This window comes from Morone saxatilis, unplaced genomic scaffold, assembly GCF_004916995.1.
Source record: "Morone saxatilis isolate NCDOM2014 unplaced genomic scaffold, NCSU_SB_2.0 Contig22, whole genome shotgun sequence".
Taxonomy (NCBI): Eukaryota; Metazoa; Chordata; class Actinopteri; family Moronidae; genus Morone; species Morone saxatilis.
In genome coordinates this window covers 12311178-12334362 of record NW_023339785.1, presented here as the reverse complement: position 1 = coordinate 12334362, position 23185 = coordinate 12311178, and the positions used below count along the sequence as shown (strand labels likewise).

At 40.7% G+C, this 23185-nt stretch overlaps 2 protein-coding genes across 2 annotated transcripts in view; both read right to left on the bottom strand.

Moving 5' to 3' along the window:
- Positions 1 to 3667: 3667 nt before the first annotated feature.
- Positions 3668 to 20654, bottom strand: vegfba (vascular endothelial growth factor Ba). Its single transcript, XM_035669051.1, has 8 exons — positions 18994 to 20654; positions 13094 to 13145; positions 12815 to 13011; positions 12640 to 12713; positions 12514 to 12549; positions 9713 to 9796; positions 7874 to 8110; positions 3668 to 7538 (listed from the first exon to the last, which is right to left on the bottom strand). The coding sequence occupies exons 1-8, from the start codon at positions 19069 to 19071 to the stop codon at positions 7517 to 7519; spliced, it is 780 nt and encodes a 259-aa protein (XP_035524944.1). The 5' UTR covers positions 19072 to 20654; the 3' UTR covers positions 3668 to 7516.
- A 1312-nt stretch (positions 20655 to 21966) lies between these two features.
- dnajc4 (DnaJ (Hsp40) homolog, subfamily C, member 4) overlaps positions 21967 to 23185 on the bottom strand; it is a 4197-nt gene continuing 2978 nt past the window's right edge. Inside the window, exon 8 of the mRNA XM_035669052.1 lies at positions 21967 to 23091. Within this exon, the coding sequence (XP_035524945.1) occupies positions 22995 to 23091 (97 nt within the window). The 3' untranslated portion in view covers positions 21967 to 22994. The remainder of the gene's footprint in view (positions 23092 to 23185) is intronic.

Sequence of the window (23185 nt, the reverse complement as noted above, 5' to 3'; positions counted from 1 at the left end):
TACATGTGGAATGGCTTTAGACTCTTGTTAATAATTAGTTTTAGGTCATGTAGCAGTATATGTTAGTGTTTTTTTTACATTCTGAGTTATTACACTTATATTATAAACACTGTGCAACCAGCTTCTGCAAAACTGGACACAACTACAGCTAACAGAGCAAAACATTTGAATTTGGCTGTCATGTTTGCACTGGATTCTCAACCCGTTAATATCGCAGACCCAGTTTCCCATGTAGTAACAAGAACTGTAAATCTTTTATCGAGGTTGATGTCCTTCAGTGGACTGGGACAGATGAGGCCTGTGGATCCATGTTTCTGTTGGAGATAACGCCGTTTGTTTGGTCTGTAAAATAAAAAAAAGGTTCTTTGTATTCCCAAGAGACATTAAAAAACACTCACTTTCCTGTCAGTTTAACAGAATCCAGCAAACACGCATGACTTTTCTTTACACTGCACATATTGAACTGAATCTCTCTCTTTCTCTCTCAGTTGTTAATCTCTGTCTCTCTCTCTCTTCTCTTGCGGCTTCTCTGGGGCGTCATTCCTCTCTTACATCCGTCCGTCTCTTCTCACAACCACACCACACACACAACGCATGCACACACACACACACAGGAGTGCTGATACCATCTAACAAAACACACTTACAGGCCAGATAGCGTCCAGTACCTGCTTCAACACAGCTGCTGCTACAAAAGCAGGGAGGAAACCATGGCTGGAGTTATTAGAAAAACACGACTCTGAATGCAGAGAAAGCAAGGTGGAAAAATACAGGAAGTCCTGATACAAGTGCAAAGACTGAGAGAGACAGGGGGTGATGGATGAAGTGAGGGATGCAGTGAGCTACTGGTTGAAAATACACATAAGAAGTGAAAATGTACAGAGAAACAGCTGAAGAGCCACATGTACGTGTGAGCAATTACAGCGTTTCTGCCTCTTCATTATTCACCGCTATGATGACGCAGTTTTGGGGGTTTCTGACGAGTGCAGAGCTTTGAGAAAGCAGATTTTGGAGCATTTTCTCTGTATTGAGATGACGCACTCTGTCCTTTTCTTTCTGTCTCCCTCTCTCTGTCTCCCTAATCTTGCAGCTATATTTAGTACTGGCATAATGCCCTTCCAGACAGATAAGTTGGCAACAGAATTTATCTCCTCTCCTCTTCCATCCTCTCCTCTCTCCTTCACACTTTGTAGAGAGTGATGATGGCCATCGATAATACTGTCATGCAAGCTTATCAATTTACAGCCAGTAACTGTGATATAATCATTAACTTATTACCATTCTTTTGGTCTAAAGTCTGCTCTGTAATGTAAGGAGATAATTGGGGACTCGACATCATATTGCCAACAATTTTCATCATCATCATCATCATCATCATCATCATCATCATCATCATTATAAAAGGCATAGTGCTCAGCAGTACCAGTGCAGACAGGTACTGTATGTGCACACAATACACAGACAGTATCTCCTCTCTCAGGCTCCCTCATTTGAAAACAACACACAAATACAAACTGTACTTTTGTTGAACAGCGTCCACTTAGCCTCAGCTGACAGACTGGGGTAAACATACTGTAACAGTAGCACAGGCAGAGCAGGGTCATCAGCTCAGTTACACTTTTAATACCACTTTTAGATATTTCTATTTAATGTTTTAGTCATAATAATAGATAATAATGTTATGTTTTTGAGTTAAAATATCTTAATTTGGATTTTCTAAGCATGTGTTTGCCCTAACCCACCCCTTAAAGTCTCCATCCCACCCTTTTGCCACCCCATGAATATTTCTCTAGATCTTCCCCTGTATCAAACTGAGCAAGGTTCCTTTTTTTTTTACTGAATTAAATGTTTAATTAGTAAAAGGAAGAATTGGTTAGTTTGTCTTTTAAAAAAATAATGTGTTTTCACTTTAAGTAAAAGAAGTAATATAATATACTACAGCTTTATTATCATCAAAATATACTAAACATAATCGTGATGCAGCAGAATGGCTCCAGCAAGTGTTAAATCATTATATAATATATAGCTGTATTATTACTATTACTGATGTAGCTGGCTGAACTATTGTACACACAGTCGGGTAGTTTAATCCACAGGGAAGCATTATATTATATGTGTGAGTGATGATAGTGGTATTGTTATTGATAATGGCTGAATGTTCTCTTTAATGTAATTCTGTCTCTTGCAGTATATCATTTTATGTGAGTTGGTTTTTAGCCCTTGATTTACATGACTTAAACTCGTTCTCTCCTAATGGAGCACAGGACATTCACAACTCGCCTCCATCGCCCCCGGTCCTGGGCCGCCCTCGCCACCTCTGTCCAAGTGTACTTTAGTTCTTTTGCCTCTGTGTCTTTTGACATCCTCCAGCTGTTTCTGGGTTTTCCTCCTTTTTTGTTCCCTTGTGAGTTCCATGTTCGAGCCTGTCTGGTTTTGTTTGGGTGTGTGCAATCTAACCCACTTCCTTCTCCTCATCTTGGTGTCTGGTTTGTATTGATTGGGTTTCTCCACGATTCTGAACTGTAAAGCTGCACTGATTTATAACTGGTGCTGAATATCTGGAGTTTAGTGTTTACATATTTCCTTTGAGTTGCAGATGGGTGTAACAATAGTGTAACAAATAGCCTTCCCACTTTGGGTTTGACTGTCTGCGTCTGTCCCTCCATCTCAGGTGTGGACGTCTTCTGGCTCTGCTCCTTCCAGTCGGATGGGGTCATTGCTGGTGCTGTTGATGCACGTTACCTTAAGGGTCTTATCTATGTTGTCTTGGCTGATGGTTTGTCTTTGTTTCCCTTCATTAGACAGGACAGCTTGAAAGATGGACAGCTAAGGGGGGAGAGAGAGGTGGGAAAACATGCAGCAAAGGACCACAAGTTGAATTTGATGGCTGCTGCAGCAAGGCCTCAGCCTTGGTACCCGGGAGCCATACAAGATAATTTTAAAGCTATAGTAAAGTTGAACTGGTCACAAAGTAACAAGTAACCTAGCTCTAAAATAAATTAAAAAGTACAATATTTGCCTCTGAGGTTTATCTGAGTAGCTGAGGTGGTAAAAGGACACACATTCAAATAGAAGTACAGATATTTGTGGAAAAAAAGACTGGAAAAGTAGAATTACTGATTCAACTCTCTCTCTCTTGTTGATTTTGGGAAGGTTTGTCAAAAAATGGATGGTGTAAATTAAAAAGTTACTAATACTCATGTAAAGTTACCTGAAAAAACTACTTAAGTAGCTAAGTATTTGTACTTTGTTACTTCCCACCTCTGTGGAGTAAAAGTATAAAGTATCATAAACTGGAAATACTCAGTACAAGTACCTCCTAACTGTACTTGAGTAAATGAACTTCGTAATTTTCCGTCACACTGCGTGGGGCTGCACACCTTTGTACTCTGGCAGCTTCTGACTCAGCAGTACAAATGAGAGGAGGACACGGAACAATATTATGTCTCATAACACCACCTCACATCACACACACGCTTACTCTGTACCCAACTCCCAGGGTGTCACTGTAATCTAAAGTGGCTGTTTACCTTTCATTACCGTCAAAAGGAGAGATTAAAACAAAGAGATGAGGTCAAAGCAGAGGGATGTTCGCCGGGGACAGCAGCGTGGATAAACAGTGACAGGAAGAAAACGACAGGTTTATATATGAAAAATAAGACATTTCCTTTAATAACTTCTGTAACATCATGGTTGTATCCTGGTATCATTTTCAATATATTTGACGATGCAGTATACACTTTTATGTGGACATTGAATCGATTAATTGGCATTTATATACTAATACAACATAAAACTGCATTGTTTTCTACAAAGACATCATAATAGGGCACAAATGGTGTAGCAGCAAAAAAAGAGTGTAGGTTTTTTCTTTATACAGAGGCTACAGTAGTACAATGTATTTGCAGAGAAGAGATTCATTGCAAAGTACAGCTAAAATGAAGTTACAAATACATCTCTAAAGTATGCACTACGTCATACACAAGGTCACGGCTGGATATTAGTGATTATAAAATGTTATATAGTTTAGTAAGGGGTCTCTATAGGCTAAGACACTGGAGGCTAGAACAGGGCTACCTTTACAGTACAATGTAGACTGTGTACATACAAAGCACACTGATGTTTGATACTGACACAGATCAGGACATTTGAATAGGATATTAATATGTCCAAGCTGTATATCTTAAAGAGTTGTGATGTTGAAATGAAACTAATGCTTTCCGATGGACTTGTTGCTAAAATTAAAAACTAATTTGGTCACAAGAAATAACAACTGAAGCCCCATAAGCCCTCAAAAAGTGATACCAGCACCACAACTCTTTTAGGTGGAATGTCCTTGATAATAAGTCATACATGTCTGCATGAGTGGAGCTTTTTCGATCTGAGTCCATTTGCTCCTTCAGTTCTGCCTTCAACTAAATTTCTTTTTTTCCAGTGGACTAATGTACAGTATGTGCAAGTGCAATCTGTATTGGGGTTCAGGGATTTTTAGGCTTACCAAAACATTTGTTTGCTTGTTCCCAAAATGATCAAGAAATGAAGTCTATAAGAAAGAAGAAAGAAACTATAATTGCATGAGCACAAATAGCTGCAATAATTTTTAAAATTCATATTTACAGAAAATTAAAAATTTGGTAAATACGCTTTCTTACTGAGAGTTAGATGAAAAGAAGCTGCCAGTTAGCTTAGCTTAGCATAAAGACTGGAAGCGGGGTGAAACAGTTAGGTTAGCTCTGTCTAAAAGTATCAAAATTTTATATTAGCGCCTCTAAAGGGTAAAATTGATAATTTGCTGTTTATGTGGACTATATTTTAGCTAAAAGCAGTGACTTCCCACAGTTTCTGCTGGTTGCATGTTCATAGTTTGGCACAAAACCTCAACTTTTTCACAATATATATATATTTATATATATTAAATAAAAGAGATTAACTAGTGAGTTTTTTAGGTGCATCTATAAACATTGACTTATTTTTTACCTTCCGACAATCACTAGCTGTTTCCTCCTGTTTCCAGTGTTTATGCTCCAGCTTCATATGTACTGTGCGCTGTATCAATCTTTTCATCTAACTTGCAAATTGCAGAAGCGTATTTCTCATAGTGTCAAACTATTTCTTTAAAGCCAAAAATTGCCAGTACTTTGAAGCAACAAACACTTTGAGAAACCATCTCCTGTTCCACATTATCACACAGTGTCCAGGTCTGTACTCAGAGGACCAGTTCAGTGCTCCTCATATGAAAAATGCTTCCCTTCAGATTACTAAAACGCACATAGAAAACTCCTATAAGTTTGTCTAAACCAGTGATAATTACTACAGATCTGCTGCAGCTGCACATCTCTACACTGGAGACTATGCTTATTGCTAAATGTAAATAAAAAAACAACATCATTATCATAAAAGGTCTGAAATAACACAGAGAGAGTAACAACAATGCTCTAATACTTGGTCATTAATATGTTATGATATAGAGGTAGTGATTGAAGCATTGATTGACAGTAATAAACACTGAACAATGGACTCGAGCGTGGAAAAAAACAATTTCATCTCAAGAGAGTATAAATACAGAGCTTATCACACCAGCTACTAAAACAAAGTTCTTTTGCTCGAGGCTGACACACAAATAATTCAGACTCTGGACTTCAGGGAGACTACAAACATGAATGCTGGAGTTTAAAAGCTACTGTTGAAGCTAGGAAGTCACTGGTAAAACTGAGCACAGGACAAAGGGTCTGAATGAATCAAAAATAGGTTTAAACTCCATGACCCGCCATTATGCCTCCTGGGCTCCGGCTGCAGTCTGCCACGCTGACTGACAAGCTGCTCAAGACCTCATTCTTTCTGAAACAGTCGCAGTTCCAATCCCTGTTCCCACCCAGGAGCCAAGTAGTCGTGAACTAACATAGAGTTAAACCGTGAGATTCAGTCAGAATATAAACAAGTTATGTTCCAAATGAATAATACTCTTTCCATCCCAGCTCTAACACGCAACAAAAACAGCCATGTTTTCCTTTCACTGCACTGGGAACAGCTATTTGCTTGGTTTCTGTGTGCTGCGGACAACACTGCCCCACTGATTGTTTGAATTACACATTATAATGTATATAGTCTCCCATCTGTAGCCTGTGTGAACCGTCTCTGTTTAAATTCAATACATTTGAGTATCGGTTTAGATGCAGCGTGTGTATGTAGCCGGCCACCCAGCGTGACTCTTTGTGCAGACGGATTAAAGATGAACAGAAACAAAACAAAGACACATCCTGCAATATAGAATATCTTTTCAATCAACTTGACATAATTATAATAAAATATAAAACAGAGGCATATAATACAATATTAAATGAAGACTTTGCAGTAAATTGCAAATTTAAACAACTGACATATATTTGCACACTTGGTGTGGCACAAACATAAGCTTATGGCTACCTGCATTCATTTCACATTGTGTGTGTATCATGTATGTGTGTCTGCTATAGCACAGAGTGTGAGTGACTGTGTGTGTGTCTGCATCTGCAGTGTCGTCTGTGTTCCTGGTATTATAAGTGTGAATGTTTGTGTGTGAAGCAGTGGACAGCCGCCAGGCCTCATTATTGTCATTCTCCTCACTGCCTAAAAGAGAGGCAAAGCGGCTGCTTTCAATCGAGGAGCCGAGGAAAGATGGAGACAAAAGGCCCAAATTAAACAAATGCTGGAAAGCGGCTTGGAGAGCCAGCCCGTGGTCATACGCTTTGAATGAGAGAGAACGGCTGCAGGGATAACCCATCTGGGTCTTTCAGTGGCGAGACCACACAGATACACTCCATCCCAGCATTCAGCTCAATTATAGGTCCACGCACACTGGGGTGCCAGTTCATATGCATGTCCTATGTGCTTCTGGTATGTCTGAGTGTAGATGTGTTCATCTATAATCTGTTGCAGTTGTTTTTCAAATCCTCAGCACACAAAAGGGCCTTGACTTCACTCTAGAATCTGTCTCAATGTGCAGTTTGACTACGAAAAAAAAAAAAAACTTCCACGTAGGACACCTGCATAAGACCGATCCACTTCCATCCACTGCTTTTGTATAGTATGATCATTTGTGTTTCCACTGCTTTCTTGTATTCAAACTGCAGTCCAACCTCCAAACCACAGCAGAGCCGGGGCACTTTTAAACTGTGTGACTGTGTCCACCAAGAAAGAGTTTGTTTGAAATTCACTTCGACATCTCTCGTTTAAGTTGCCATCATGCTGCAATTTCATCCCTCCACTCATGGGATGGGTTTTGTGACTCTACATGTCTGTACACACATGTACATTTGGACTGACAGAAGCGAGGAGGTGGGATGATGTTTGGCTGCACGCACACACACACACAAACTAGGGCGCTGCTACGGGTTTTTGTGTGCGCTAATATTTCCTTCAGTCTGAGGTAATGGATGTCCAAGCGCCTGTATGTTCCATGGCACTGATGCTGAGAGTGGGCGATGAATCAGCAGGGATTGGTGGCAACAAGGATGTGAAAAGAAAGTGGGCGGACACATCAAGTCCTGATGGCATCACACCTGGAACAAACAATAAAGAGAGGAATGTTTCAGCGCAACAGACACCGAGCTGATTCTCACACGTATGATCGATTCTACAGTTGTAATTGTCCACGGTCATATACTTCTTTCCATCAATTTGGTGTTCAGTGTCTTACACAGTGTGTATTAGGCAGAGCCTGGTTCAGCTAAAGGTGCTTCACTGAATACATTTCTCTAAAGTTACAATTGCAAAAATGAATCCTGATTTAGATTCATAAATTATTTAATTTGAGTTGTATTCCCAATACTTTCAACGACTGTCTGTGTACAGTTGTGTTTTAGTTGCATTATTGGTATGTTGTGTGTGGACTGACCTGCAGCGGTGAGGGTTGAGCCTCCGGTTTTTCCGACTGCAGCTCTCAGCTCTGATGGTGCAGAGGCACTGACAAGACGTCGCATCCAGTGCCCACTTTCTCCCTCGGCAGGGGCGGCAATGAGGACTTGGAGATGGTGACGGAGAGGGAGAGGGGGAGATGCTAGTGGGAGGAGGTGATGGAGGAGGAGGAGGAGGAGGAGAGGATGGGAGATGAAGAGTTGGGGGAGCATGGGTCCTGGATGGAACAGGGGTGTAGGAACAGCAAAGTTACTTGAGAGTCTACAGCCGTGTGAGCCGCCCTGTGAGGCTGTTAGCTAAATGTTAACATCAGCATGCTAATATGCTCACAATGAGAATACTAATGTTCACCCTGTTAGTTTAGCATGTTAGGATGCTAATGTAGAGCAGTGGCTGATGGGAATTAATTAGTTTTGGAATAAACCAAATTAAAGATTTGACCTGTTGATGGCGCTAGATGAAAAGTTATGAGATCACCAAAGTTTTGAATTGATCCTATGGGGACATGAACATCTCACTAAATTTAATGACAAACCTTTCAATAATTATTAAAATGCTTCATTTAAAAACCACAAACGTCCATCTTACGGTGGTGCTACAGGAAAGGTCGGGGGATCAACATCCAACAGTTGTGATATTTCAGTCTGGACCGACAGACTAACTTTGACACAGCTGAAGCCAACTATGGGATCAATACAGGCTCTAAGAGATTTAACTATTTTGCCATTGATCCCAAACCACGTCTTGAAAAATTAAATGCAGGGCTTGTTTAAAAATGCACAGTGCCAATCTGAAACAAACCCACTCAATGCAGTGTGGGGAGATGTGTGACTAATGTGGGATACTGTTTCCTTAGCTGCTAACAAACTTGCTGCTCTTTCTGTCGGTCTGTCTTTCTGTCCGTTACCATGGCTATAGGCTACAGTTTCTCCTCTAGACGCTCTGTACTTTCTCAGTCTGAGAAAGTTCTCCACGTCAGCTGGTCCATTAACTGGAGCTGGTCCGGCCTCCGTTTTCTCGGGAGTCTGGCAGTCTTAATGAAGTTACTTAATGAGGCAGAGAGGGGCCATCTTTGTTCAGTTCCCGATGACCACGCCTGCCGCTGGCATGGACAGAAGGGGTGGCATTTGGGAGCAAATTACACAGATTTCACCCCTGCCAGAGTCTGAATAAAGCCTGTTCTGAGTGATGGATGGGTGCTGAGGGACATCACACCCAAACCGAGCCACCTCTGGCCCCCGGAGGCCGGAAATGACTGACAGCAAAGTGAAGGGGAAGCAGATGAAGAAAAGAGTGGTGAGGAAAAGAGTGCTATCTCTGTTATCCTTCCCCACTCAGGACTGAATCACGGTACATGTAGCAGAAAGACACACATGCCCTAAACTCACTTACAGATCACTAACAGGTTAATAGTTAAAAGTTGTTTTTGTCCTTGAATATTTCTATCTGACCTTCTTCACAGTCTGAGCCGTAAATGATGTAATATATAAATGTCATAAAACTGAATGAATAGTTGCTACATACTCTATTGTTGCTTTTATTAGGCTTACTAGTCTTTTGTGTTTGGTGAAGCACAGAGGTGAATCCCAGGAGTGAGCCTGATTTCCCGTGTGTGTGTGTGTGTGTGTAGACGTGTGTGTGTGTGTGTGTGTGTGCGAGACCTTGACTGTTGTGGCTGTAAAACAAATAGTCCTTCAGTAATAATGTAGACCAGATAACCTATTTTTTTTCTAATACAAACATTCACACTGATGCTGACGTCAACTTAGAGGTTATAACAATTTAAAAATCAAATGTGTGTACTGAATAATCAACATACGCAGCTCCGATGGCTCCAGTTGTCTTCTGTCTGGACTTTCCTCTCTCCTTTTTCTTGTCATTTCTTGTTGGCTTCAGAGAGGGTCTGTGGATATCAGACACACAAAATGTCACACACATTAACCATTTCTTTTTATATTTATTTGGTAGGGACAGATATAATATACATAGATAACTGCATAACAATTATCAAATGCAATGTATCACAGGATTTATAAATATGAATGTATTCTTAGATGAACCAAATGTTCCAGCTGAAAGTTTGTATTTCTTTACTTGTTCTTTGATCTGACAGTTTCTGATTTAAATCATAATTTTGCCAATTTTAGTCTGTTCTCTATCCAGGCAAAGTTCTGGATAATTTCTTCTGAAAATGAGGTTGGCTTCTTTCATTTGAAATCAAAATGGTTTGGTAGAAACACAAGTTGATATCAGGTTTCACATTTGCACTAAGTTATCCGAAAATGTCAAACAATACTCAGCCCAAGTCCCAACATATTCCCAGTATATTTCATCTCAAAATGTTGTTTTCACAGATTGCTTAGCTTTAAAATAATGCACTAATATAAACATTTAAGCCTCCAAAAAACACAATAAATCTCCTTTTCAAAACAGGAAGCTCACAGTAGAGTCAGCAGAGTGTTTTTCAAGTGAGTTTCACATAATGGACATTGTATTTAATTTTTAACCTCAATACAATAATTTAAAATCATTTGTCATTTGTCCTATGATATCATACAGAAATACAGGTTCAACATTTTTCTCATATGATATAGTTATTAATATTAGTTAAAACATTAGGGAGATTGTCTTTTAAAGTATCAGAGATCCAATTGTAGTGGGTATTTTAAAGGCTTTAGGACCAGAAGTTAACTAAGTACATTCATATATTGATCAAGTACAGTCCTGAGGTACTGAGGTATTTTAGTTTCATGCTACTTTACTTCTGATCCACTACATTCATCTGAGAGCTTGGGTTAAAAGTTATTAAAAGTATGGTTTTGGTGGTACTGCTACTTTTACTCAGGTAAAACATCTGAATACTTCTTCCAGCACTGTGTAGGACAGGCCGCTGACCAGAAGGCTCCAATAATTGTCAATTACTGTTTAATCACATTTCCTGAAATAAACAGAAATCAACGAAGAAGGAAAAACAGTGTCATCAGTGTAGGCTATCAGGAGAGAGAGACACACCCCAAAAACATGCAGAAAATGTCACTGCTCTGGAAACATTATTTGCTTTGCATTTGTGGGCCACGTCCACACTGTCTGTAGATTGCCAAGCTCTGTCCACTATAGTACGCTGATCTCTATCCTCTTTATCATTTTGAGTGGCCAGCCTTTATTGAGCACAATCTATTTACCTTGATATATGCTGGTGCTCTCAAAGTGCATCTGCCCTCTGCTTTACTCTTTGGCTTTCCTGGTTTAACCTCCCTATCTCTCTGTTCTAATCCCATCTGCTGCAAACTCTATCAAACTATATCAAATCATGGGCACAGTGTTAACCAGCTTAGCTCTGACATTATTAACAGAGTGTGCTGCTCTTGTTGTCTTTGGAGCTCTAATTTACTATCATGGATGCGTGACACTGCTCCGTCAGTCTGTGAGAGAGCACATGGCAGGGGAGATAAAATCATCACTATGGTGACAACAGGATGCGGGCCGTCCCAGGGGATGCTGGGAGAGAGTCACACAGATGCTAACTCACTGTGGGGCACACACACATAAACACACAGAAACAAATATTCACACACACACACACACGCAAAGACTTTCACACAAATGTATACTAAAACATAGAGAATGTACACATGTAGACACATACAGAGTGAAAAACCAAACACACTCATATGGACACATGAATCCCAAACAGGGTAAAAAAAAATAGAGTTGTACACACACATACATTGGAATTCTTTATTTATGTTCACATCCTAACAGGAAGCACGGGGACATAAACATTAAAGATGCAATCATATGATTGTCTGGTTGGACCTGCCAGTATGAAGTACACAAACAAAAATGTTCCTTTCACAGTAGCTGTTGGTCCTTCAACAAACCTGAACAGCACAGTGTCTACCACCTGAACATATACAACATGTATATTGACCTACAGTCAACTTCATTTCAAACTTGTTTGCCATAAATAGATAAACAATTACAGTGAACAATTCATGTTTCCTACAGTTTTAAACTATGTCATGAAGGCAAAAAAGTTGCATTTGTGTTGTGGGATAATTCAGTTGCAACAAGCCACTGTTTGAGAAACTCTATGATGTGATGTTGTATTAACAGCCTAATTACAATTAGTGTCCTATTTTTTATTGGACTTTTGCTGTTTAAATGCACCAGTCAAACAAGGGTGAGTGTGTCAATTCTTCACTATGTTCAATCATAATTAAATCTGGAAAGAAAACACTGACTTGTTTCATGGACTGACAACACATCAGTAATGTGTGATGATGTGAACTGGGTAATTTCTTGCATTTAGTAGTGAGACATGGGCTGGACAAGATGTTTGAAATCAATGAAAGCCTGCAGGGCTCAGATAATGAATATGAGAACAAGTAGCTGACACTAAATGTAACCTCTTTTCAAAGTCACTTCTGGATCCTTTGGTTGTTTTTGACTCTCCTGACTACCTCCTCATCAGCAGAATTATAAGAGCATCATTAGGCTTGACTAAACAGAGAGGGTTTTATAAAGTCATTAGAGACGAAGGAACATGAGATTTCACAACAGCAGCTCACTCACACACAATGAAACATAAAAGATAAGGATAGATTAAACAAATGTTACCTTGTAGTGGCTACTGGCTGAAATTGTTCTTTTAATCTGCACACAGATAAAACAGATGGTGTCAGTGTAAAGGTGCAATGAGGTCAATAGACAACAGGTATATCATACAGCTCTGAGCTTTATTACCTGCATTCACACTGGCTGTGCTCGATGAAGGGCAGCTCAATGAGCTCATGTTTCATGAAGGAGGTTCTCATCAGCTGCGCACAGATCAGAAAAGAATCATGTTAAACATCCTCTCAGAGTTTTCATTAATCCTGTTCTACACTGAAGCAGGTACGGGTTTAATTTGTGCGTTTACCTCCATGGTGAGTGTGTGTGTGAGCGAGGGAACGCACTCCAGGGCCTCGTCAGCACAGCAGCCACCACATCGCCTCAGCGACACGCAAGACGGGACAAAGAGATGGTGTGTCTCCCCTGGCAACTCCCTCCAGACCTCCACCAGAGTGTCCCGAGGCTCACAGCCACTCCGCGAATAAACCTCCAACCACCGCCGCACTGGTGGACAGACACAGATCATGATTTTGTTTATCAGCTCTGTGAAGTAGTGCAGGACTCGCTGTATGAACAGGGAACATACCTTCTCGACCTTCCCTGGATTTTGGGGAGTCTGCTGGCCGCCAGTGAGCAAGCTGGAGGAAGTAATGAAAAAGTTAATGTGAAAAGCTCTGTTTCAATAAGTTTAGGGTTTCTGGGTCAAGCTGACCTGTTAGATAGAACTCAGCATTGTGCTTTAGAGTCATGACGAGTGGTAGCAAAACCTGGGTTAATTAGTACTTTGCTATGTTATAATCAAAGAAAAAACTACTTTATATCCCTAAACTATCCTCATATATATATATTATATATTGTAAATGCTTTCTACAATAGATTTCTGCAATATATAATCATTTAAACCTAAAAACTTTCCTGCAAAAATCTAACTAAAAGCCTGAATGTATCTGAGTTTATGTTCCACCAAATGTTTTTAGATGATATCAAAATATAACCTTTGTTTGCCAATAAGAGCATGAAAAATAAACGTTTAGTCAAAAAAGGTTGCATTAGAAACAGAGCAATGGTCGTAAACACATGAAGTACATACTCCCCTCACATGCTACAAAGCATTCGTTTTAATTATTATATTATGATAGTCATTAAATTAAGTAATATTGATGTTACAAATGTGTTCGATAGTGTAATCTAACTATTGAGCGACTGCCTGCACCCTCCTGTTTAACATTGTTGTAAAAAGCTGCTGCTGGATATCAACAGATCAGACAAGTATTTCCTGTTAATGAATACCACAATATTTCACACCTGGGATCTGAACATGAAAAGCTCAATAATTCATTGTGATAAATGACAGGAGGAAAGTGAAAACTCTGAACTTTGATAAACATGCAAGAGTGTAAGAGCATGCCTACAGTAGTATGACTAAGCTAAATCAAACATCCTCCTTTAATATTATGAAATATTTCCTGTGCGGATGGAGTCCATTGGTCCATTTGAGCACTGAAAATATCTCTATGTTTCTGAACGGGTTGTACCTGCTACCTTTGCCCTCAAGTCTATCACCTGATTATGGTGTTTGAAACACTTTCAGTAGCTCCGCAGAGGTAGATAGAGAGAGAGTATCTGCCACTGGATTTCTCAACAATGGACTGTTAGAGTCAGTGTGCAGCTGGGAGTTGAAATATTATTATTATTATTAATTTATATAAAATATAAATTAGACCACCTGCTGCGTTGTTTTCTGGTACAGATTGTTTGTTCTGACGTTTGTTCTGAATCCAGTATTTTATTGACCTCTTGCTCATGTTGTGTGTGTGCAGTTTACTCTCACATACAGTTTCCTAAAGTCACATGTGTGAGGGAAAAACAACAGTGGTGGAAAGTAACTAAGTACATAGTAGTTACAGTATTAAAGTACTTCATATTTTAAACTTCTACTCGACTTCATTTTAGAGGCAAATTAGTATTTACTTCACTACAATTATTTTACAGCTGCGGTTACTCATTCAGATTAAGATTTACCATTAACATATAATAACTTCATAAAATACTTTGTATTGTTAAATATTAAAACAGTGATTACAAACCTTTTAGCTTGTGACCCTTTAAAGATAAAAGCAGTAATAATCTGGGCCCCTTGTCATGTTTCAGATGATTTGTTAGCAGCAGTTACACCAAAGAGAGATGTCTCGTCTAAACTCCAGACAGTTTTATTGATAAACTGTTTGAGGCCCAAAGAGGCTAAATGAACACATAGTTCAGAAAAGTCCAAAAATATTTGATGTTTTTTGTTTTGTCTTCTTTCCTCTGCCAATATTATCTCAGGATGGGTTGGGAACCACTGGACTAAACTACCTAAACTACAGAACGTAGCTCCACCTTGACCAGCTACAACTGCAAAAATGCTGCTTACACACTGATCAGTGATTAATGATCAAATATTGTCGTATATGATAATATATCAGTCACAGGGGACATTTTACTGCAGAACAGGTGCTTTTATTTTGAAAACTTTTGGTATATCTAGCTGATAATACTAGTATTTTTACATAATGTATTGGTAATTTTGCCTAAATAAAGGATCTGAACACTTATTACATGGCTAAAAAAACACACAGAAAGAGAAACTCAATTTTATAGCTCTGTAACACACACACTGCCATTAATGGACCTATGTGTGTGTGTGTGTGTGTGTGTGTGTGTGTGTGTGTGACCAAGGCCACTTGTAAGGGAATGTAGACTTTGTCCAGTTGCCCCCCCTTGTAACTGCTCCACCCCCTTTCTACCCCCCCACTGATTCTGAGTTAAGCTGGGACTGAAGCCATTTTGTGACTGGTAGCTTCAGTAAGTGTGTCTTTTCTGTATCAGTCTTTGTGACGAGGATAAGATTACCTCCTTTTTGGCAGCCATAGCTGAAGGGAGCTGGCACACACACACACACTCCTGAGTCCCATCCCAGTGCCATCTGCACTGGTATTGATGTCTGTATACTGTCTAACACGTCTAACTCCCAGCCACTCCCAGAGCACACTGTACAGATGGGCCAAGTGTGTGTGTGTGTGTCTGTGTGTATGCCCTACAGCTACACACCATCTCCTCCACACTGAGCGTCATCACTACAGGAGGAAAAGGATGACCCCTTTTTCACATAAGCTGTCAGAAAAGCAGACAGCATGAGGGCAGAGTCTCAGGTGAGAGACAGCAGCTGTGAGCAGGTGAGGAGGCCGTTTGGTACACGCTGCTGTGTGCCATGTAGTGTCTAGGATGATGCATCAGTAAAACACACAGTATACAGCAGCACGAAGTCAGGGCTGGATCCCACACCGCTGCAGAGCACTGCCTGTTCCTGATACAAGTCTCCAGACATAAATAAAAAACCAGCACATGCAGGTCTCTCTCCATGTATGTGTGCCTGCCACTCTGTGTGTGTGTGTGTGTGTGTGTGTGTGGAAAATGAGCCCATATGTCATGTCAGTGCAATCAGTTTATAATTTCTTATGAATGATAACTTATAATAACCCTGTTTTTAAATAACAAAAAGATAAATGTTCTGCCATTTTCTAATGTGAGGTCTTTAATGTATTAGAGTTCATTTGTGGCTTAAGAACTGAAATGATTAGTCGATTAATCTATTACTCAGTTTGCAGAAGATTAATTGCCAACAATTAAAAATATTTTGGACTTCCCCTTAGTCTTTAGAAACATTTTCAGATATTTTACAGACTGATGAACTAATCTATTAATTGAAAGAAGAATCCACAAATTAATCAATAATGAAAATAATGGTTAATGGCTTATTTCCTAATGTATAATAACACTTTAAATATCAATTAAAACCCATTAATAACAACTTTTATGTTGTCAGGTTGTAGAAAATCATCTCCCAGCATGTCGCTTTATCTTTTTAGCAAACTCTTTAGTTAATTGAAAGACCCCTCGAATTGATTTGGAATAGTTTAAGGAATAGACTTTGGGGAAAACACAGTTTTCTTGCACACAGTTAGATGAGAAGAAGTTGTTCTGCAAACAGGAGCTAACTTCCAGTCAGTAGCCGCTTAGCTTAGCTTAGCTTAGCTTAGCTTAGTTTAGCAGAACAACTGGAAACAGCTGACTTGGCTCTGCCCACTGTTACAAAATCTCCCTCCGCTGCTGAAGCTCACTAATTAACACTCTATATATTATTTTTCACAACCTTACAGAAAACTAGGTGTAAAACCGACAATATAACCGTTTTATGGGGGCTAATATGCTAATATGCTAATACGGGCTATTTCGCCGCGGACCCGTTGCCAGGCAACCAGCAGAGTCGTTTTAACAGTTACTGTTAGTTTGTTGAACAGATTAAAACGAGATAAAACATCTGGATTAGTGAGTTGTATTCATGTCTTTATGCTAAAATAAGATAACGTCGTTTCTTCTCATCAAACTCCCGGTAACAACGCGGGTAAGCATATTTACTAAACATAACGCAGTATTCCTTTAATTTTAAGATTGTTCATGATTTGACTTGTGGTCCTGTTGTCCTGCAGCCTTTTAACTAAAGGTAAGTAGAGAAAAGACTATTGGACCGGGTCTTTAGGAGCTAGTGCCATGCTGGAGGAGGTTTCCTACAACTACAGAGAGTTAGTGCATAATTATAAACTGTTAGTATGTAACGTTAGAGAGAGGACACAGTGAACACCACAACGTCTCTATACAGTCATCAATAAACACCACAGACAGACAACCACAAGACAGAACAGACAGCCACAGGACAACTACAGACAGCTACAGACAACCCAGACACCACAGACAGCCACAGACAACTACAGACAACCCCAGACAGCTACAGACAACCCCAGACAGCTACAGACAGCCCACAGACAACCACAGACAGACAGACAGACACAGACAGCCACAGGACAGCCCAGACAGACAACAGACACAGACAGACACAGACAACCACAGACAACCACAGGACAACTACAGACAACCCCCAGACAGCTACAGGACAGCCACAACAGCCACAGGACAGACAGACAGACACAGACGCACAGACAGCCACAGACAAACTACAGACCAACCACAGACAGCTACAGACGCTAAGACAGCCACAGACAGACAGACCAGACCAGGACAGCTACAGACAAGTACCAGACAGACAGACAGACAGACCAGACACAGACAGCACAGACAGCACAGACAGACAGACACAGACAGCCACAGGACACTACAGACAACCACAGACAGCCACAGACAGCTACAAAGACAGGCCACAGACAGCTACAGACAACCACAGACAGACAGGACAGCACAGACAGCTACAGAACAGCCACAGACAGCTACAGGACGCTACAGACAACCACAGACAGACAAGACAGACACAGACAGCCACAACAACTACAGACAGAAACCACAGACAGACAGACACAGACAGCCACAGACCAACTACAGACCAACCACCAGGACAGCTACAGACAGCTACAGACAACCACAGACAGACAGACAGACACAGACAAGCTACAGCAACCACAGACAGACAACCACAGACAGACAGACAGACACAGACAGCCACAGACACTTACAGACAGGCACAGACAGACAGACAACCACAGACAGACAGCAGACAACTACAGACAACCACAGACGTACAGCACCAACCACAGAGCAGACAGACAGACACAGACAGCCACAGACAGCACAGACAGCTACAGACAGCCACAGACAGACAGGACAGACACCAGGACAAGCTACAGACAGCTACCACAGCCACAGACAGTACAGACAACCACAGACAGCAACAGGACAGCTACAGACAGCCACAGACAGACAGACAGCCACAGAAGCTACGACAGCCACAGACAGCCACAGACAGCTACCAGAGCTACAGACAACCACAGACAGCCACAGACAAAGCTACAGACAACCACAGAAGCCACAGACAGCCACATGACAGCCACAGACAGCTTACAGACAGCACAGACAGCACAGACAGCCCAACAGACAGCCACAGACAGCTACAACAGCCACAGGACAGCTTACAACAGCCACAGAACAGCCACAGACAGCAAGACAGGCCACAGACAGCTACAGACAGCCATTAACTTCATACAGGGACATTAAGTGAATCACTGGCCCTTCAGTGACAGGTGTCATTGACCTCGGGGGATAACTTCCACAACATCCCACATGTTTCTCCACCAGACCAAATCCATCCAAAGAGATATTACTTTATATATAGACATATATAAAATATATGTCTATACTATATAGTAATATATATAATACACACACCACACACACACACACATATATATATATATACTACACCATATAAACATATATATATGTGGTGTGTGTATATATATATATAAATATATATATATATATATACACACATATAGACATATATATATGTGTGTTGTATATATATGTCTATAAGCTCATATAGCTGATGGCAGGCTGACCACTTTACACACGCAGTCTTAAGGTCAAATACATACATACCTTGGCATGGGAAGTCGGTATTCTGGTGAGCAGCAGGAATTGAAACATTCCTAGAATAACTTGAAGCATAATCCCCATTGTGCAGGAGTCCAAGGGGCACGCAAAAAATATTTTTGGACCAATCCAAAAAAAAAGAAAAAGGAACAAAAAAGAAGGTGCTTTGTCCGGCTACGGCTTTCCCTTCGCCGATCAAAGGTCCGATTAAAGACGCAGAAGACCCGCTGTCACTCTCCGGTCTCCCTTCCTTGAGAGGACACCCATGGTGGCATCCTCAGTGTTGGAATAATAACTTTACCTTGTTGCATCTGAGCTCCAGTTATTGTCTGAACTACAGCCGGACTCCCAACATAAAACTGTAATTAATATAATGAGTGAGGGTCTCAAACAACGCTCCCTCCAGTCATTTTAACACACAGACAGAACATATGCCATTCTCAAGAAGGCCTAATAATCTAACATCTAGCCGTGGGAACAACCTTAAATCCGCTTAAATGTCACTGGGACTTGTTTAAACTTTGAGTGATGCCTCCCTACATATATTTCAGGGCACCGTCAGTCTACTGGTCCTGATCCCGTGAAACCGGTCCTGAGGTCCGGGATGGCGTGATTGGAGGATCATCCGGATTCCCGCTGAAACGTGGTGCGATCATAAAAATCCTGTATGACTAAAAAAAAAAAAAAACCACACAATCACATCATCCAGCTACAGGACGTTTATCCGGTGAAGCCCCGCCGCTGCAGCCCGCCGTGCAGAGGGACGGTGCCGCAGATCCACTCCCCTGCTCGGTCACACACTGAAGCTCCGTCTGAAAATGTGACGTTTCCTCTCCAGGCGCATCTCCCCGGTTTCTTCTTTTTATTTATTTATTTTATCGTCTTATAAATGAGCCTGGAATAACATCGTCCGGTGACACGGCAGTGCAGCTACAGTGGAGCCGGCAGAGCAGCACGTCCGCAGACAGGCTGCTGGAGAGGCGGCAGTGTTCATTAGTTGTTGTGATCGGTTTCCTCATTTCCTTTGCCCTTGAGACGCACGCAGCGTAACCATTGCGCTGCCAACTTTTTCCGAACAGGACAGGCGCACTGGATACAGGTGCAGCGTGTCTACTGGTCCCAAAGTGGGGGGGTCGGGGGGGACCCCCAGGGGCCCCTTTGCAAGTGGGGAGAAGGGCTGTAGCTGCCACGGAGGTCACTGAGGTCATGTTCTCCATATTATTTCTGGAAATGTGTTTTTTTAGTTGAGCCATCTGCATGGGATCATCGTCTACTGCTGGTTTATGTATTCAGACAGCTGAAACCACCTTTAATCTCATTTACTAATTTAAAACTAAAAGTTTTTATAACTGTTTAAGAAAAAAAGTCAAAAATGAGATAGTGGTTCCTCCTGAATCTTCACTGGTTCTCTTATTCCTCTATAATACAGCAGAGGGAGTGGATTACAGTAGTGAACTGAGTATCTTTGGACTGTTGGACTAAAAAAAACTATGTGAAGATTGTGGTCAGGATTTTTACTTATTTTCACAATCAAAGACCAAAACGATTAATTGAGTAAATAATCAGAATAATTGATAATTGATAAAATACTTAACTGCAGCCTGTAACTTCATAATCCACAAATAAATTCTCTTAATATTAAATCATCTCTTGGAAGTGTTCTTAAATGTTATGGCACTTATTATTGGATACATAATCAGAGCAAAAGGATTCAGAATGATCAAGCTGTTTTAATTAGGAACTGTGTGTGGAGCCAAACAGACAACTCAACATGATGTATACGGAGAGTAAAGCTTCTCATGAACGAATGATGAATAAATATTTACCTCAGTTTAAACGGAGCACTTCTTCCTCCATAAATCAACAACCTTGTGTCTGTCTGGCAGCTAAATGGAATTCAGCCCTCATTACATTTGATTGTTTTCACCTGCTCGGTCAAAAAAAGGCTGTTTGCCCTATAATTTGTGGCCCTTTTAAGTAAAGTCTAATCTTAAATGTATAGAAAATATAGTTAACTGAGAAATTAAAATATGATAAACCAAGTGTGTTAAAGTCTGAGGGCCAATTTGTTATTAATGATTCATCGTTTCCCATTTAATAAATCAGAGCGCAGACACACCGAGTTTTATTTCAGGGCATGATTTGACACTTCTCCTCTGCAGCTCGTTAAACTAAAGATAAGTCAATTAAAACTGTCTTCATAGAGGACTTTCCTTTGTCGTACTACCTTTGATATGAGGCCTGTCTTCCATCAGACTGTGTGTGTAGGTACGTTGGTGCACCAGAATCTCAGCCATTACGATGTGTTTGGGTTATGACAGGGCACTCACACGCCACATGAGGGTGAGGGTGTCTGTGAGCTACGATACGTTATCTCCCGCTGAAGTCTCAGGACAGGAGCCGCAAGAAGACAGGAGGAAAGAGGCAGAAAGAGGCAGAAAGAGGCAGTAACTCACAGTAAAGGTCAGCTCATACGAGGATTTGTTTAAAAAGAAACGAAGCCTCTTTTCCATGATGTCACCAGCAAACAAATGTCGTGTTCCCTGGATGTTTTCATGTGAATGTAAATATGCAAATAAACATTTACTGCATCTGTAAAGTCAGTTTTCAGTTAATCACATCTGCTGCTCCAAATGAGATTAGAGGTTTAATGGAGAAGTTCACGTTCACAAAGTCTGACCACAGAGATAATGGAAAATAAACTTCTGAATTCTGAAGTAGGGCAGATAAATAATTATCTAATTAAAACAGCACTGACTGATCTGTGTGGTTGCTCATTAAAAGGCAACGGCCTACATCTGGAGGTCTCGCTAACTCTATCTGTAGAAACTAATTTCACTGTAGAAACATTGATAAAAGGTTAATAAAACTCAGTTTTTCATCAAAAATAGTAAGAAATAAAAACTATAAACAAAAACGCAACGTCTGTTTCAAGAACCAAACCACGTGTGAATGAGAGATGAGACAAACGGGAAGAAGTGATTGATCAGAAAAAGTTGTTCTTTTAATCTGTCCGACATCCCTTTGTGAAAAGAAGTAAGGCAGTCAATACAGGAACAATGACAACAATCTATAATATCTAAAAACTGAGAGGCAAAATGGTAAATGTTGGCTCTGGGGGAACTTCATCTGTAATTTGCACATTTTCATAGTCTCAGTAAATACTCAGCGTCACTCTTTTCAAGTCTTAATATTGATCTTTTATAGATTCCACGTCTACTGAACGGAGGAACTTTGCACTTCTACAGTAACACAGAGGCTCAACAGATGAAGCAATGAGCAGGTAAGATCCACAACTGTGAACACTTTGGTTGGAAAACCGTTATTACTGAAACTTTTGACTTAAGTTAAGTTGTTATACTGCAGCCGCCTCATTCACCCCCCAAACAGGCTCATCAGACCTGAGAGAACAATGTGGACAACCCAACATATGACTTTAATCAATACAAGTCTGGGCTGGAAACTCGTCATCTTCACTTGATCAACTCACCTGTCTTTATCTGACATTAACTCACTGTTATCTGTGAGCCAGAAATGAGGCTGAGGACAATAAAAAACATTCTGCTGTGAGTTCATTTGAGGCAGAGAAAGTGTTCATTGTGGCTACGAGAGGTTTGTGAAGGCTTATACAAATATATCCGCAAATGGCAGAGTCCATCGCCAGTTGTTCGCCAGTTGTTTGTTGCTGTGAAAAAGGTCTCCCTCCGAATAATGATTGAGAGCCGTGAATTAAGGTTTAAACATATCACCCAACCCATGCAGTAGCTGAATCCTTCTGTCACATCACTTCACACATTCTGCAACAGACCAGTCCAGTCTGAGATACAGTTCAAGCTTGGTCATGAAGAAACACTTGTATGAGGAGAAGAAACCCTCCTTCATCACACCCATGTGCCCCCCTGTGCGTCTTCAAGTGAGGACAAACACAGACAAAAACTTTAAAATCCTAAAACTAGTTCCACAACCAGTTCAAACTCCATCGTCACTGAGCACAGCTGGAGACTCCCCTACTTGTCCTCTCCATCGTTGGGCTTCTTGTATTTCTCCAGAAACTCAGCATGTTTCTGCCGCAGGATTTCTGTCTGTTTCTTAAAACCGTTGGCCCTAAAGAAACAACGCAGAGGACACCTTCAGACTCAACTCCAAAAACACACAAAACACACATAAACTGACTGTAAGGGTGCCCGGTTAGCTCAGT

Bases quoted from the DNA above. Each gene is read 5' to 3' on its own strand.
- vegfba (XM_035669051.1), bottom strand. From the start codon at position 19,071: ATGGGGATTATGCTTCAAGTTATTCTAGGAATGTTTCAATTCCTGCTG. The intron at 12,550-12,639 runs GTAATAAAGCTC...ATCTGTGTGCAG, and splicing joins CACAGCCAGTGTGAATGCAG to ATTAAAAGAACAATTTCAGC. The intron at 9,797-12,513 runs GTAACATTTGTT...TGATATCCACAG, and splicing joins CAGCCAGTAGCCACTACAAG to ACCCTCTCTGAAGCCAACAA.